Here is a 19,054-nt window from a genome sequence, read left to right on the forward strand (position 1 = left end):
TATGGCTAGCTAATGGCATCTTCATAAGATCGGCTAATGGTATCATCATATAATCGGGTATTGGTCTCAGCATATGATTGGCTAATGGTTTCAGCATATGGCCAGCTAATGGTCTCAGTATATGGCCAGCTAATGGTCTCAGCATATGGCCAGCTTAAATAATCTCAGCGTATGGCCAGCTAATGGTCTAAGCATATGGCCAGCTAATGGTCTCAGTATATGGCCAGTTAATGGTCTCAGTATATGGCCAGCTAATGGTCCCAGCATATGGCCAGCTAATGGTCTCAGTATATGGCCAACTAATGGTCCCAGCATATGGCCAGCTAATGGCCTCAGTATATCGCCAGCTAATGGTATCAGTATATCGCCAGCTAATGGTCTCAGTATATGGCCAGCTAATGGTATCAATATATGGCCAGCTAATGGTATCAGTATATGGCCAGCTAATGGTTTCAGTATATGGCCAGCTAATGGTCCCAGGATATGGCCAGCTAATGGTCCCAGCATATAACCAGCTAATGGTCTCAGTATATGGCCAGCTAATGGTCCCAGTATATGGCCAGCTAATGGTCTCAGTATATGGCCAGCTAATGGTATCAGTATTTGGCCAGCTGATGGTCTCAATATATGGCCAGCTAATGGTCTCAGTATATGGCCAGCTAATGGTCCCAGCATATGGCCAGCTAATGGTCTCAGTATATGGCCAGCTAATGGTATCAATATATGGCCAGCTCATGGTATCAGCATATGGCCAGCTAATGGTTTCAGTATATGGCCAGCTTAAATAATCTCAGCATATGGCCAGCTAATGGTCTCAGTATATGGCCAGCTAATGGTATCAGTATATGGCCAGCTGATGGTCTCAGTATATGGCCAGCTAATGGTCTCAGTATATGGCCAGCTAATGGTCCCAGCATATGGCCAGCTAATGGTCTCAGTATATGGCCAGCTAATGGTCTCAGCATATGGCCAGCTTAAATAATCTCAGCATATGGCCAGCTAATGGTCCCAGCATATGGCTAGCTAATGGCATCATCATATGATCAGCTAACGGTATCATCATATAATCGACTATTGGTCTCAGCATATGATCGGCTAATGGTCTCAACATATGGCCAGCTTAAATAATCTCAGCGTATGGCCAGCTAATGGTCTCAGCATATGGCCAGCTAATGGTCTCAGTATATGGCCAGCTAATTGTCTCACCATATGGCCAGCTAATGGTCTCAGTATATGGCCAGCTAATGGTCCCAGCATATAACCAGCTAATGGTCTCAGTATATGGCCAGCTAATGGTCCCAGCATATAACCAGCTAATGGTCTCAGGATATGGCCAGCTAATGGTATCAGTATATGGCCAGCTAATGGTTTCAGTATACAGCCAGCTAATGGTCCCAGGATATGGCCAGCTAATGGTCCCAGCATATGGCCAGCTAACGGTCTCAGTATATGACAAGCTAATGGTCTCGGCATATGGCCAGCTTAAATAATCTCAGCATATGGCCAGCTAATGGTCCCAACATATGGCTAGCTAATGGCATCATCATATGATCAGCTAATGGTATCATCATATAATCGGCTATTGGTCTCAGCATATGATCGGCTAATGGTCTCAGCTTATGGCCAGCTAATGGTCTCAGTATATGGCCAGCTAATGGTCTCAGCATATCGGCAGCTTAAATAATCTCAGCGTATGGCCAGCTAATGGTCTCAGCATATGGCCAGCTAATAGTCTCACCATATGGCCAGCTAATGGTCTCAGTATATGGCCAGCTAATGGTCCCAGCATATAACCAGCTAATGGTCTCAGTATATGGCCAGCTAATGGTCTCAGTATATGGACAGCTAATGGTCCCAGCATATAACCAGCTAATGGTCTCAGTATATGGACAGCTAATGGTCCCAACATATAACCAGCTAATGGTCTCAGTATATGGCCAGCTAATGGTATCAGCATATGGCCAGCTTAAGTAATCTCAGCATATGGCCAGCTAATGGTCTCAGCATATGGCCAGCTAATGGTCTCAGTATATGGCCAGCTAATGGTCTCACCATATGGCCAGCTAATGGTCTCAGTATATGGCCAGCTAATGGTCCCACAGCATATAACCAGCTAATGGTCTCAGTATATGACCAGCTAATGGTCCCAGCATATAACCAGCTAATGGTCTCAGTATATGGCCAGCTAATAGTATCAGCATATGGCCAGCTAATGGTATCAGTATATGGCCAGCTAATGGTCCCAGCATATAACCAGCTAATGGTCTCAGGATATGGCCAGCTAATGGTATCAGTATATGGCCAGCTAATGGTCCCAGCATATAACCAGCTAATGGTCTCAGTATATGGCCAGCTAATGGTCCCAGCATATGGCCAGCTAATGGTCTCAGTATATGGCCAGCTAATGGTTTCAGCATATGGCCAGCTTAAATAATCTCAGTGTATGGCCAGCTAATGGTCCCAGCATATGGCTAGCTAATGGCATCATCATATGATCGGCTAAAGGTATCATCATATGATCGGCTATTGGTCTTAGCATATGATCGGCTAATAGTCTCAGCATATGGCCAGCTAATGATCTCAGCATAAGGACTGCTAAAGATCTTGGCATATGGTCAGCTAATGGCATCAGCATATGATTGGCTAATCTCAGCATATGATCGGCTAATCTCAGCATATGATCAGCTATCTCAGCATATGATCGGCTATCTCAGCATATGATCAGCTATCTCAGCATATGATTGGCTAATGGTATCATCATATGATCAGCTAATGGTATTATCTTATGACCAGCTAATGATCTCAGCATGTTGATCTCAACATGTTGATAGTTACTGGCTTTAGTGTGAGGCCAGCAAGTGGTCCAGAGTTATCACAGATGTCTTTTTAAACACTGACTGAAATTTATATATTGTATCAAAACATGTAAGATGAATACAGATGAAATAAATGCATTGAAACAAGATAAAAATAAGCAAAGTAACAAAGTATAAACTTGAGAAAAAACAACAGCATTATATGGCACAACAGTTTATATAGGAATGTGTCAACATATGAATATGTGCTTTTATAAAAGGGGGCATAACTAATACCTTTTAAATAAGGGGGCATAATTCATCATACCTTTAATATGACTCAGAATAAGTAATTATACCTTGAAATAATGGGGCATATTTCATCATACCTTTAACAGGAGAGAGCATAACTATATATAATCATACCTCATTCTTAGGCTAAGATTTAAAAAAGTATAAACCAAAAAACACGAAACAATGAAATTAAATTTGGTCCAGGACTTCAGGGTTTAAGATCTTGATAGGTTGATAATTTATAAAGTGAGTGAAATGAACAATGTCTGCGTCTATAAATTTATGCATGCGTGTATGTACTTCTGATGACAAGCTGATGCTTATGATAATCCAGTCAGCATTTGTTACAAAATGTCGGGAAAGAGTCAACAGTGTTATACTTGTCTGATAATGAGCCTATCATCATTGTTAAAGACAAATTTAGTTGGTCAGCCATCTTGTCTTATCATGGAGAAATACAATATATGTTTATCACATCTCTGAAAATCATTATATATGCCAGATATGTCCAACATGACTGAAGTCTTACCTATAAAATGTCCAACTCTGACATGGGAAATTTCTGAAAATTTAAACTTGTTTAAACTCAAACTAATACACATATACTGAACTCATATTTATTTATGATAATCTGAGCAAACATTTGGGAAACTGACAAAGGATTTATGGAAATGACACAATGTAACCTTTATCAGGGAGGAGAAACCCATTTTAACCAAATTTGGGAATGAACCATTTGATTTCATGGGTAGAGATGGATAGTGAGAAAACAGTTGTCCTTTGTAAATAACTTTGGGAAGAATGTATGAAATATGCCCTGTAGATTAAAAAGTGTGTTGGTAAAAATGTCCTTTGTACTAATGAAGAACAAAAGCAAGGAACAATAAGTCTGATTTCACAGTCAACTAATCTGCCCTTCAATTAAAATGGTTCTGTCACTGCAATGATAATTGGTCTTTATATAGCAGAGTGATGTGAAGCTGACTACATTTTATAAAAATAATAAGAACTGTCAGATTTTAGTTGGTAATTGTATTGCTATATAATGACTTTGAAACTTGCATAAAAGACAACATGGAGGGAATGATACTTGAGTTAACTTTCAAAGGTAGGATGAAGGGGAGGCATGTGCAGCGTTGAGCAAAATGGCTTCTGTTAAATATCTAATCGCTGTTAAAAAAATTATCCACACCACTGGTATGTATCTATGTATTAAAATAATGTATGTTATTTTTTTTTTAAATATAGTAAAAGAGGGATAATAAACAATGAAAATGACATGATACATACCTGCATAGACAGACATGAAGACAGCCCCAAACCGTGGTGGATTAGTGACAGTGCCTTGATATGTGAAAGAGGTGGCACTTGTTGTGATAGTTCCGGACATCTCAAACTTCATGTCAATCGGGAATCGGGAGTTGGACATTATCATATTTACCAGCGTGAAGTTCACAGTTTGATCATCGGATGATTTACCTGGAAAATATGACAAATATTAATGTCTTGGATAATGACCCTAATTCCTTTGAAATTAGTTCTAATTAATATGGTAAAAGGTCTTTTGGCATTCTGTGTTCAAGTAGAAGTGGGCAGTTTTTAAATAAATCATGTCCTTCTTTTGGTTTTCCTAAGTCAGTCTCTAAAATAAGACCCATATTGTCATCTGTTGGTCTTCCTAAGTCAGTCTCTAAAATAAGACCCATATTGTCATTTGTTGGTTTTCCTAAGTCAGTCTCTAAAATAAGACCCATATTGTCATCTGTTGGTTTTCCTAAGTCAGTCTCTAAAATAAGACCCATATTGTCATTGTTGGTTTTCCTAAGTCAGTCTCTAAAATAAGACCCATATTGTCATTGTTGGTTTTCCTAAGTCAGTCTCTAAAATAAGACCCATATTGTCATCTTTTTGTTTTTCTAAATCAACCTCTTAAATAACATACGTACTGTCATCATCTTTCATTTTGTTTAAAGTGACCTCTAAAATAATGCTTATATTGTTTTCAAGCTGTTCTTTATTCATCCTTGAAAATTCAACCACCCCACTGGAATATTACTGTAAGATATCTGATAATATACATAGAGATTATAGAATAGAATTAAAATAATCAAGCAATCTTGCTGTTGTATACAATCCATTTAAATTATGGATGATTATTTGAAATTCAAATGTGCAGGGTTTGTACCTAATAATCTGAAATCCTAAATTCTTGATGACAAATCATTCCTGAGCCATTCCTGGGAACAGAATTTCTCTTATCACAATAAAACTCCATAATTCATCTTCCTAACTACATTACAACTCTCACTTTCGAACACACATTGTTTGAAACTGGTCCAAACCTCACTCACAATGGAACAAAGGTCAAAGTTGTCTGCCTCTACTACTCTCCTCCTCTTTCTGGAGCAGTTTCCTAACCTCTTGGAGTATGGAAATTTAATGACAACCTGATTATTCTTGGACGTCTCAGTTTTCACTCTGACTGTCATGGAAATCCAACATATCAAAACTCCTAGATTCTATTCACATTTTCAAGCTCAAACAATCAGTTAGCCAACCCACCAACAACCATGATCACATTGTATGCTGGATTCTTCATAGACAAGATAATATTCTAATGAAATCATTGATGTCCCACAAACTGGTGCCAGATCACATCTGCAACATGTCACTTCACCAGTCCCTAACCTTCCATCTGTACTTTCTCCTAAAAGAAACCTCTATATGATAAAAAGAACTCATCTAATTCATGACATCCAAACAAACATAACATCTTCATTTTGTTTTCTAATTTCATGCTGTTTGTTTTTAATTTTGATGTTGTATATGTTTTTACATTTTGTCTAATATTGTAAAGGGCACAAAGCTTCTAAAGATTAGGTCCACATTATTATGATGTCAGTGCAAAATTTAGCAAGAGTCCTATATTTTGATAATAGATATAAACAATAACCAGAAACAATGTTGTTTTTTGGCGGAATTAGTTCCATTTATTATTGTTTCATATGCAGGAAGATGACAATAAAAAAGCATTGTTCTTAATTTTTTTGTGTGCTGATGAACACTATGGTCATTGAATGTTCTTTTTTAAAAATTAATAATGGATTAATTTGGTTGTAATATTTCTTGTACATTTCAAATTTAGCATCATAATAGAAGTGCATGTAATAGCTATCATGAAGGAATCTTCCCTTATTTTCAGTTATTTGTATGTGTAAATAGCCCCTGTTAGTAATTCCAGTGTTTACCTTCATACAGAAGGAAATTACAGTGATTTCCTTGCATAAAGATTTCAGTTTAGCATATTCTGACCCACTGATTTGGGATAGACTATACAACCCCCCCCCAAAAAAGAAAAAACAAGTGTCCCTTGAAGGGACTGATTTTCTACTGTCTATTTTCCATGAAACTATCTGATATTCTGGAGCTTATGGCTGTGGCAGCCTATTGTATTAACAATGTGGCAGCCATATTGTATTATCACTGTGACAGCCATATTGTATTAACATTGTAGTAGCCATATTGTATCAATATTGTGGCAGACATACTGTATTAACATTGTGGCAGCCATATTGTATTAACACTATGGCAGCCATATTGTATTAACATTGTGGCAGCCATATTGTATTATCACTGTGACAGCCATATTGTATTAACATTGTGGTAGCCATATTGTATTAACACTATGGCAGCCATATTGTATTAACAATGTGACAGCCATATTGTATTAACATTGTTGTAGCCATATTGTATATGAACTTTAAAAACAAATTTCAATGAAGACATTGAAACATGAACTAGGCAACAAAGACCTCTTTTTTCAGCATGGTTGTAGTACTTATCAAGATATACCCACTCACCAAGCATAATGACTCTAAGAAAGATAGGATGCAAAATAACTGTGTGGTCTTGAGCTAAATGCAAAATCTAAACCAAAGGCAATAAAACATGAAAACTGAGTCACAAGGAGCCTCTTTAGTTGTAAGGATGTGGTGCTAACATAGTCTATAGCCTCTTTAATTGTAAGGATGTGGTGCTAACAGACTCCATTGCCTCTTTAGTTGTAAGGATGTGGTGCTAACATAGTCTATAGCCTCTTTAGTTGTAAGGATGTGGTGCTAACAGAGTCCATAGCCTCTTTAATTGTAAGGATTTGGTGCTAACAGAGTCCATAGCCTCTTTAGTTGTAAGGATTTGGTGCTAATATAGTCCATAGTTTTTTTATTTGAAAGGATGTGGTGCTAACATAGTCTATAGCCTCTTTAGTTGTAAGGATGTGGTGCTAACAGAGTCCATAGCCTCTTTAATTGTAAGGATTTGGTGCTAATATAGTCCATAGTTTTTTTATTTGAAAGGATGTGGTGCTAACAGAGTCCATAGCCTCTTTAGTTGTAAGGATGTGGTGCTAATATAGTCCATAGTTTTTTTATTTGAAAGGATGTGGTGCTAACAGAGTCCATAGCCTCTTTAGTTGTAAGGATGTGGTGCTAATATAGTCCATAGTTTTTTTATTTGAAAGGATGTGGTGCTAACAGAGTTCATAGCCTCTTTAGTTGTAAGGATTTAGTGCTAAGAGTCCATAGCGTCTTTAGTTGTAAGGATGTGGTGCTAAGAGTCAATAGCATCTTTAGTTGTAAGGATGTGGTGCTAACAGAGTCCATAGCCTCTTTAGTTGTAAGGATGTGGTGCTAAAAGTCTAAAGCCTCTTTAGTTGTAAGGATGTGGTGCTAATATAGTCCATAGCCTTTTTAGTTGTAAGGATGTGGTGCTAACAGAGTCCATAGCCTCTTTAGTTGTAAGGATGTGGTGCTAAAAGTCTAAAGTCTCTTTAGTTGTAAGGATGTGGTGCTAATAGAGTCCATAGCCTTTTTAGTTGTAAGGATGCGGTGCTAAGAGTCCATAGCCTCTTTAGTTGTAAGGATGTGGTGCTAATATAGTCCATAGCCCTTTTAGTTGTAAGGATGTGGTGCTAACAGAGTCCATAGCCTCTTTAGTTGTAAGGATGTGGTGCTAACATAGTCCATAGCCTTTGTAGTTGTAAGGATGTGGTGCTGACATAGTCCATAGCCTCTTTAGCTGTAAGGATGTGGTGTTAAAAGAGTCCATAGCCTGTTTAGTTGTAAGGATGTGGTGCTAACAGAGTCCATAGCATCTGTACCTGTGAAATGAATAGATAATACAAAATTTAACCCAAGTCACTGAAGTGTAAAATATGGGACATAATGATCTATTGTTGAAATGATAGAGAATCGCTCATCAAAATGTATTTCCTTGCCAAGTGTCATGATTCTATGTACACAGAATGAACTAAATGCAAAAAGTTAATCAAAGCCACTAAAATGATAAAATAATATAGGTTACAGTGATCTTCAGATGTTGTAGTACTTGAGATCTATACAATCTAATTTCATGTTTCTAGTATTACCAGGTACAACAGAAAATTTAGTTGATTTATTATGCATGAGCCACAGTGATCTACTTTTGTGATCAGGGTTTAGTACTTTCAAGATGCATTTCAAGTTTAATGATTCCATGTATAATACTGTGTACATGGAAGCAAAAAATCTTTGCAGACTTGAGCTAACCAAAACACTTAACGTAAACAAGCTAAATGTAAAATATAGGTCACAGTGACCTTTATTTCTTAAAGTGTATGCTAATAGAGTTCCATACAATCATCTAGTTCAACAGTGCTTGAGAATTAAACTAAACAAAAATTTTAACGTGAGTGTTGTATGAGGCATTAGTCATAGCAACCTCTTTTGTGAGGGTGTAGTACTTATCAAGATGTATTTTCACACCAAGTTAGGGGCCCTGGGTGGCCAAGTGGTCTATCAAGATGCATTTTCACACCAAGTTAGGGGACCTGGAAGACCAAGTGGTCTATCAAGATGCATTTTCACACCAAGTTAGGGGACCTGGGTGGCCAAGTGGTCTATCAAGATGCATTTTCACACCAAGTTAGGGGCCCTGGGAGGCCAAGTGGTCTATCAAGATGCATTTTCACACCAAGTTAGGGGCCCTGGGTGACCAAGTGGTCTATCAAGATGCATTTTCACATTAAGTTAGGGGCCCTGGGTGACCAAGTGGTCTATCAAGACGCATTTTCACACCAAGTTAGGGGCCCTGGGTGGCCAAGTGGTCTATCAAGACGCATTTTCACACCAAGTTAGGGGCCCTGGGTGGCCAAGTGGTCTATCAAGATGCATTTTCACACCAAGTTAGGGGCCCTGGGTGACCAAGTGGTCTATCAAGATGCATTTTCACACTAAGTTAGGGGCCCTGGGTGACCAAGTAGTCTATCAAGATGCATTTTCACACCAAGTTAGGGGACCTGGGTGACCAAGTGGTCTATCAAGATGCATTTTCACACCAAGTTAGGGGACCTGGGTGACCAAGTGGTCTATCAAGATGCATTTTCACACCAAGTTAGGGGACCTGGGTGACCAAGTGGTCTATCAAGATGCATTTTCACACCAAGTTAAGGGCCCTGGGTGACCAAGTGGTCTATCAAGATGCATTTTCACACCAAGTTAGGGGCCCTGGGTGACCAAGTGGTCTATCAAGATGCATTTTCACACCAAGTTAGGGGCCCTTGGTGACCAAGTGGTCTATCAAGATGCATTTTCACACCAAGTTAGGGGCCCTGGGTGACCAAGTGGTCTATCAAGATGCATTTTCACACCAAGTTAGGGGACCTGGGTGACCTAGTGGTCTATCAAGATGCATTTTCACACCAAGTTTGGGGCCCTGGGTGACCAAGTGGTCTATCAAGATGCATTTTCACACCAAGTTAGGGGACCTGGGTGACCAAGTGGTCTATCAAGATGCATTTTCACACCAAGTTAGGGGCCCTGGGAGGCCAAGTGGTCTATCAAGATGCATTTTCACACCAAGTTAGGGGACCTGGGTGACCAAGTGGTCTATCAAGATGCATTTTCACATTACGTTAGGGGACCTGGGTGACCAAGTGGTCTATCAAGATGCATTTTCACACCAAGTTAGGGGACCTGGGTGACCAAGTGGTCTATCAAGATGCATTTTCACACCAAGTTAGGGGCCCTGGGAGGTCAAGTGGTCTATCAAGATGCATTTTCACACCAAGTTAGGGGACCTGGGTGGCCAAGTGGTCTATCAAGATGCATTTTCACACCAAGTTAGGGGCCCTGGGTGGCCAAGTGGTCTATCAAGATGCATTTTCACACCAAGTTAAGGGCCCTGGGTGACCAAGTGGTCTATCAAGATGCATTTTCACACCAAGTTAGGGGACCTGGGTGACCAAGTGGTCTATCAAGATGCATTTTCACACCAAGTTAGGGGCCCTGGGTGACCAAGTGGTCTATCAAGATGCATTTTCACACCAAGTTAGGGGCCCTGGGTGACCAAGTGGTCTATCAAGATGCATTTTCACACCAAGTTAGGGGCCCTGGGTGGCCAAGTGGTCTATCAAGATGCATTTTCACACCAAGTTAGGGGCCCTGGGTGGCCAAGTGGTCTATCAAGATGCATTTTCACACCAAGTTAGGGGACCTGGGTGGCCAAGTGGTCTATCAAGATGCATTTTCACACCAAGTTAGGGGACCTGGGTGGCCAAGTGGTCTAAGGTGCTCATCATTACCTCACTTACATATCATCTCTGTTTGCATGGGTTTGTGTCTCAGACTTATCAATATGTGCATTTGAGAAATCTTGCCAGTAGATTCCTTTGGGTTAGTGGTACTTCCTGGGGGGTTTCCTGTGGGGTTTCCCAAGTTCTTTCCCCACCAAATATACTTGATCCCATGTATATGATAACATAAGAACCAACCAACCTCACCAGTTTCAACCAGAACTAAATGTTATAACTTACCCAAGAATGTACACATAATGTACAAAGTCAGCCCCACCTGGTGGATATGAAACCCACTTAAAACTGTTGCCTAGAACCAAAGAAAAAAGCATGGTTGAGGTGCAGAGATGCTGTACATTGACCCAAGCTTGTAAAAATCTGTTATGCCTGGAAATGTTATAAAAACAAGGTTTTCTTCCAGATAAATGGGAACAATCACATGCAAGCCATATACAGATTATTCTGCCATTATTTTAAATAGTTCTCTTCTCTTCTAAAAATGATGATTTCATTTGTTGATTAGGCCTCATTCTTTGTGGAGAATCCTGGCTGTATCATGCAACTATCTAACTTCCATGTTTGTAAGTACCCAGTTTGACAACATTTTCCTGTTACCCTCCATCGATGTCAAACACTTGTGCAACTTACAAGTTTGAATGTGTTCAGTTTCACATCTTTCCCCTCGTAAATACCTTTGACACTAAACACTTGTGCAACTTACAAGCTTGCACTCTCCCAGTTTGACAACACTTCTCTCATACCTATGACATGAAATATGTGTAAACGGCAAGTTTGTACTTGCCCAGTTTGATAGCAATCTGTACATACCTATGACATGACAGCAATCTGTACATACCTATGACATGACAGCAATCTGTACATACCTATGACATCAAAGACAGCATGATCCTGATCGTCAAATGTGGCTATTACACTTTCCTCTTCATACTCATGGATGGAATTGATGTAGAAATTAAAACTGAACTTGTTCCCATTGTAGATATACCAGCCTGCCAGATGGCGCACTGTCATGAAATTGTCAATCCAATCCCTGTTTTGTTCTGAAATTGATGTGAATTCTAAAATTAAAATCAATTAACTGTGTTGGGATATTCTGTGTATAGAGATTTTTTTAAGAAATAGGATGTATTACAAAGTATATTGTTTTATGAGAGAGAGAGAGAGAGAGAGAGGACCTCATGGATGACAACATACATCTATATTCTAACACGCGAAGCTACTGTCAAGCTTTCTCACATACCCACATTAGCTGAGCCTGAGACTTGAACCCATGTGGACAGAGGTAAGGTGGCAGTAATATGTAAAGGCAAGCGGTTTAGACCACTCAGCCAACTGAGGTCCTGCTTGATGTACTTAGCCTCCATAAGTCTGCATATCACACAAGATTCTAAGTAGACTATTATATCTGTTGTTGTACTTAGCCTCTTTAAGTCTGCATATCACACATGATTTTAAGTAGGCTATGATATCTGTTGTTGTACTTAGCCTCTTTAAGTCTGCATATTACACATGATTCTAAGTAGGCTATGATATCTGTTGTTGTACTTAGCCTCTTTAAGTCTGCAAATCACACATGATTCTAAGTAGGCTATGACATATGTTGTTATATTTAGCCTCCTTAAGCCTGGATATCACACATGATTCTAAGTAGGCTATGATATCTGTTGTTGTACTTAGCCTCCTTAAGTCTGGATATCACACATGATTCTAAGTAGGCTATGATATCTGTTGTTGTACTTAGCCTCTTTAAGTCTGCATATCACACATGATTCTAAGTAGGCTATGATATCTGTTGTTGTACTTAGCCTTCTTAAGTCTGGATATAACACATGATTCTAAGTAGGCTATGATATCTGTTGTTGTACTTAGCCTCCTTAAGTCTGCATATCACACAAGATTCTAAGTAAGCTATGACATCTGTTGTTGTACTTAGCCTCCTTAAGCCTGGATATCACACATGATTCTAAGTAGGCTATGATATCTGTTGTTGTACTTAGCCTTCTTAAGTCTGGATATAACACATGATTTTAAGTAGACTATGATATCTGTTGATGTACTTAGCCTTCTTAAGTTTGGATATCACACAAGATTCTAAGTAGGCTATGACATCTGTTGTTGTACTTAGCCTCCTTAAGCCTGGATATCACACAAGATTCTAAGTAGGCTATCATATCTGTTGTTGTACTTAGCCTCCTTAAGTCTGCATACCACACATGATTCTAAGTAGGCTATTATATCTGTTGTTGTACTTATCCTCTTTAAGTCTGCGTATCACACGAGATTCTAAGTAGGCTATGATATCTGTCGTTGTACTTAGCCTCCTTTAGTCTGCGTATCACACAAGAATCTAAGTAGGCTATGATATCTGTTGTTACACTTAGCCTCCTTTAGTCTGCGTATCACACAAAATTCTAAGTAGGCTATTATATCTGTTGTTGTACTTATCCTCTTTAAGTCTGCGGATCACACAAGATTCTAAGTAGGCTATGACATCTGTTGTTGTACTTAGCCTCCTTTAGTCTGCGTATCACACAAGAATCTAAGTAGGCTATGATATCTGTTGTTGCACTCAGCCTCCTTTAGTCTGCATATCACACAAAATTCTAAGTAGGCTATTATATCTGTTGTTGTACTTATCCTCTTTAAGTCTGCATATCACACAAGATTCTAAGTAGGCTATGATATCTGTTGTTGTACTTAGCCTCCTTTAGTCTGCGTATCACACAAGATTCTAAGTAGACTATGATATCTGTTGTTGTACTTAGCCTCCTTAAGTCTGGATTTCACACAAAATTCAAAGTAGGCTATGATATCTGTTGCTGCTTAGGAATGAGTGTCATACATGAATTTCTATTGCCTGTACCAAATACAGACTTATTGTTTTTGGTTTTAAATACCACCAAATTATATTCAATTCAGGAATTATCAATATTTTGTTTGTTTACATAGCAAAACATTTTTTTGAATGCATCTGTTTTGTAGACTTAAAATATCACTAATTGCATACAGATTGAAATACCAACATGGTAACTGTTTTGGAAAGCATACATATCATGGCTCTAAGCCTATGACGCAATGCATGGTGGCATTTTCTGGTGGATGGATATTCAATGTATATCAAATATATAAAAATCGGACAAGTAACATGTTTTGTATTTTTCATCTAACATGTAGACACAGAATATTTTTGTTTTGTTATTTCAGGGGTAACATGTAATCATAGATACTACAATCATTACTGGGTTTTAAAACAATCTTTCATTTGTTTTGAGACACCAAATGAAGTAATTTAACATGTTTTTGGGTTGTAGGATGCTTTCTTTAGAAATTTTTCTTTTACTTCTGTTGGATGCATATGTTATGAAAATATTTGTTTCATGGTTTTATATTTTTTTCTTCATCAATATTTAATCCAGGACACTTGGTTAAATTCTGTTCAACTGTTTATGTGATAAAGTCTTTAAAAGGTGTCACTGTTATAAGCTACAGTGGGCATACATGTACAGTGGGCATACTTGTACTTAGATTGAAAGCCTGGCTTTTTTGTCAAAATTGCTCAAATTCTACTGAGCAGTTTTTGATTAAAATATGCAGTTTTTATTTTTTATTTAAAGTTACAGAAACCATATTTGATAATGGATCTGCAACATCCACATAAAATGAAACCCATTCTGGTCTTGTTGCACTGGTTTAATTTATGATGTTTTTATATTTCTTGTTGTTGCAGCCATATTTGATGGTTACAAGCATCATTCTTGCAAACGTCTATTGTTGAAAAGAAGAATTTGAAGTTTTTATAGTTTTAGTAACTGCAGACATTTTGGATTGCACATTAGCACAGGGTTCCTGCACCAAGATTACAAGCATCATTCTTGCAAATGTCTATTGTTGAAAAGAAGAATTTAAAGTTGTATAGTTTTAGTAACTGCAGACATTTTGGATTGCACATTAGGACAGGGTTCCTGCACCAAGAGGATTTATATTTTCCAGAGATTTGAAGTAGAAAATGACAAAGTTCTGGAGTCATTTTTAAAGTTTGATACTTTGATTAAAGACACAATACTGCAGTGGATGGCACATGTGCAAAAATCTCTTAGTTATCAGACTCAGCCATGCCTACCAATGTAATATCAGGATTGTTGCAAAATCGTTTACTGCAAAGCTGCAGTGGATAAGTAACATTTTCTCAATCCAAAATTTTAGTTAGCTTTTAAACATCAAATCCAGGTCATTTTATGACCAAAAGTAATTTTCAAGGAGGATTCCAGGATATTTTCATTCAATTCAAATTCCAGGACCTTGTAAAACATCAAGAGGGTGTGGGAACCCTGTTAACATTATTTTCACAAAGCTTAAAGCCCTTCATTTCTGGGTGCTTTGTCAAACTTGGTCAATTTCTGTTGAGAGCTTTTTGAGAAAATGTTATGCTACTTTGAGTACTGGCAGCATTTTCTGATGGCATATTGACATCATTTCTATAAACATTAAATGCCTTTGTAAAGTGTTGAATTTTGAATTGCAGTGAACTTTAAAGATGAATGCACTCCGCATAAAATCTTATTGCATTTAAGCCAGAAAAGTCTTTGTGAAGGAGCACTTCGACCTTTCTTCATTCATCTCCCTCCATGTCAGTGTAAACTTCAAAAGGGATAGCATTCCAACTCAGTGAAATTGACTGGGGTATCTTAACATGGTTCTTAGAAAGTAAACATCTGAGCTACCAGCCCAAACCGCTTGGTAGGAACCTATGTCCTCTTATAATTTTTTCAATGGGAAATTGTTATGCACTGTCGTTCACAGATTCTGAGCTGTCTAAACCTGATGAAAGGAATTATTTCTTTGGGAAAAATTAGGGACCGCTGCCTATGATTGGGCAGAATAAATTAGGGCGTACACTTTAGAGCAATCTGACTTTAAAATGATGACCTTAGTTGAAATTCTTTAGTCTGAAAATTTCCTAGAAGAGGAAACTTCGTCTTGACTCCGGGAAGGCATAAAGAGATTAGTGCTTTCCTCGTGAAACAAGAAAGGGACCAGGTGGTTGTCTTGTAAAAAGAAAGACATGTTTAGTGCTAGGATGCACAAGTTCAGAAAGAGAACAGCTAAGGAATAGCTTTCTGAGAGAAAGATGAGACAGTCCGAAGTCAGAAGTCCAAGAAAGAAGGACAAAGTCAGAATAAAGCAACCAGGAAGTCCATGAAGGGGCAAAGCATAGAGCTTAGGAAGGATGAACTAAGAGATATACGGTCAGACAGGAAGGTGATGCAAATCGGTCGTGAACATTATGCTCTTTTCACCGCTGGTTATGATGATGAAATAAATCCAAATTAGACATACCTGTTAAATTCTATTTATATAATCTAACTTGGATTGGAATTGCCATGATTACTAATTTGTTCTGATTAAATTTGTTATTTTCTTGTCAAAGGGGGCTGGTATTGCTTTATTTCTTCCCAGTATTCTCACTCAGTTCTCAGTTGAAATTCCATTCTTCTTTCACTCCCACTAAGCTATAATATTGAGGTCATCCTCTAGATAACGCCAGCCAAACCGAATTAACCACCACTCTTACTTGGAGGGCGACGTAACAGCCTTTATGCAGGGTGCTCTCTGTTGAATTGGCATAATTGTATTCAGTAGCTTCTGAGAAGAAATTGTATAAAAGCTTTTCTATTGTTCAGTAAAGTTGGCCATATTTTTAATTGAAACTGGTCCAATCAATTCTTGAGAACTTTTAAGTAACAAATTTTCATAGATGATACAAGACACACTACAAACAATGGATGACAGACAACCAATAACGGGGCCCCGAGTGGCCAAGTGGTCTAAAGCACTCTCTGTTACAGATCACTTCCATCTCACCTCTGTCTGTGTGAGTTCAAGTCTCGGATTCAGCCAATGTGGGTATGTGAGAAAGCTTGCCAGTAGCTTCTCGTGGGTCAGTGATTCTTTCCGGGGTTTTCCCGGGTTCTTCCTCCACCATTAATACTGGCCGCCATGTATAGCCTATCATATGCTGAAAAATGGCATTAAACCCTACAACAACAACCAATAACACATGCCAGATGCATTTTCATACCAATACAATTTCAGAGAGATGGTTAGACACCCACCCCCAATAGACTTTAAGATCATACATGTATGACTTTATTCAAACTTTCAGTTCATCATATAAAATGCTACAAAGATTTTCAATGATGGAAATCATGATGATGAAAAACAAACCAAAAAATGTAAATATTCAGGATTTTTCTATTGCTTTTCCCTCAAAATGTTCAAAGAAGAGACAAATGGAGCATAGATGGAAAAATAGATAAACAAAGGGTGAAACACAGAAAAATGCCATCATTTATAAGTGGTACATGATGCACATGCAAATACAATGACACAATCAAAACAGTTCACTTGAATTTTAGCCATTAGTAGTCCAAGTCTCTGATGTGGAGTGATGTTACATAAGACCTTTGGAATACGATTATATCACCTTTGCATGTAGACATACAGGTGATATTATGTTTCCACAAAGACAGCTTCTGGAGATTTACACAATAAAGCCACGTAAATTAATAACAGTAATTTGTATAGACCTACCATTATCTGCTGTTCCAAATGTCAAGAGGCTCAAGAGGCACAGAAAAAGTGACAAATGTGTACCCCAGGTCAGCAGCATTCTTCTGCTTTATAAACCCATCACCTACCTGGAGGGCTCTGAAAATAAAATCAGTTTGATTATTTATTACATTGTTATCTATTCTTTCTCAACTAAATGGTTCATTCATTTATCATTTGCATCATGGGTAGAAATTAACAGACCATACAGCTCTCCATACTCCTGCAAGACAAAGTAAGAGCTGTCAGCTGACTAGGTGATCTCAAATAGTGTGTCCTTATACTGCATTTAACAATAGCATGTAAATGAATTAACAAGCACATATTCCTTCTGCATAAATTACCCATTACTAAATACATACTGATTCCAACATGACTCATGGGAGGGAAGTGTATGATGAATGTATCTCATTGCCAAGATGTTTCCTAGAAATAAAGTTTCTGCTGAATGTCACTTGATCTCAACATGGCCCATGAGAAGGAAGTGGCTGATGAATGTACCTTAATCTCAACATGGCCCGTGAGAAGGAAGTGGCTGCTGAATGTACCTTAATCTCAACATGGCCCGTGAGAAGGAAGTGGCTGTTGAATGTACCTTAATCTCAACATGGCCCATGAGAAGGAAGTGGCTGCTGAATGTACCTTAATCTCAACATGGCCCGTGAGAAGGAAGTGGCTGCTGAATGTACCTTAATCTCAACATGGCCCGTGAGAAGGAAGTGGCTGTTGAATGTACCTTAATCTCAACATGGCCCATGAGAAGGAAGTGGCTGCTGAATGTACCTTAATCTCAAAATGGTTCACGGGAGAGAACTGGCTCCTGAATGTACCTTGATAGACAGCCCATGGGAGGGAAGTGACTGCTGAATAGATTTCTTTTCTATAATGGTTCACAGGAGAGAAGTGGCTTCTGAATGATGCTTGATCTTAACCCTTGGGACCAAAAGATATTTTTCGTTTTGAGAGATTTTCAGTTTACTGAGGTTTTCAATACACATGAAAAAATACCTTTTTCTAAAGATGAAAGTTATGAGAGAGAGAGAGAGAGAGAGAGAGAGAGAGAGAGAGAGAGAGAGAGAAATAGAGAGTTAGTTATATCTTATTGGGACTCAAACTGGAATGTTTTCGATCCTAGCTTGTATAACCAGTGCCAAACAAGATCATTCAGTTTGTCAAATTTGCAGCCATTGTTGAAAAGACTTTTGTTTGCATCACTATTGTATTCAAATTCATCCTTGTAGAAATCCATTTTCTTTAGAATATCTGAAACAGTAGATTTTCCTAGAATATCTGAAACAGTAGATTTTCCTAGAATATCTGAAACAGTAGATTTTCCTAGAATATCTGAAACAGTAGATTTTGCTATGTTGAATGTTTTCCCAATTTCTTAAATGCATGTTTTGGTATAGATTCATACTCAGTGTTCCAATTTTTTCCTGGAAGGCCAGTTCATTTTGATGGTGATTAAATGACAGTCATGGCTGCTTGTACCATACATACTCCCTTATAAGTCTATTTTTTAAAACTAAAAATCTGATTCATGTGCAACATACACAAAATGTGATATAGTCTTCCGATGAGCATCTTACAGCCCTCTGATTCAGTTATGAATCTGATACTTGTTTGGTGCCAAGTAACAAAGGATAGTTATTTGAAATCCCTGTCATCTTGCCGCACAATCAACACAGGTTCAGTTGCATTCTTTCATAGATTTGTGATGCGTGGT

General features: G+C 38.2%; 1 protein-coding gene across 5 annotated transcripts in view; it reads right to left on the reverse strand.

The window, feature by feature from the left end:
• LOC149798523 (uncharacterized) overlaps window positions 1-19,054 on the reverse strand; it is a 35,227-nt gene that overhangs the window by 7,070 nt on the left and 9,103 nt on the right. For all 5 annotated transcript variants that reach the window (XR_016420977.1, XM_089957335.1, XM_089957334.1 and 2 more), the window contains 3 exons: window positions 17,311-17,427; window positions 11,583-11,759; window positions 4,380-4,568 (listed from right to left, as the gene is read on the reverse strand). Coding sequence is in view for 4 of the 5 variants with exons in the window: in XM_089957335.1 (XP_089813461.1) it covers window positions 4,380-4,568; window positions 11,583-11,759; window positions 17,311-17,389 (445 nt within the window). In the remaining variant the exon portion in view is untranslated. The remainder of the gene's footprint in view (window positions 1-4,379; window positions 4,569-11,582; window positions 11,760-17,310; window positions 17,428-19,054) is intronic.

The sequence above is a fragment of the Sinohyriopsis cumingii genome, chromosome 5 (assembly GCF_028554795.1).
Source record: "Sinohyriopsis cumingii isolate HCF-2022 chromosome 5, ASM2855479v2, whole genome shotgun sequence".
Lineage (NCBI taxonomy): Eukaryota > Metazoa > Mollusca > Bivalvia > Unionida > Unionidae > Sinohyriopsis > Sinohyriopsis cumingii.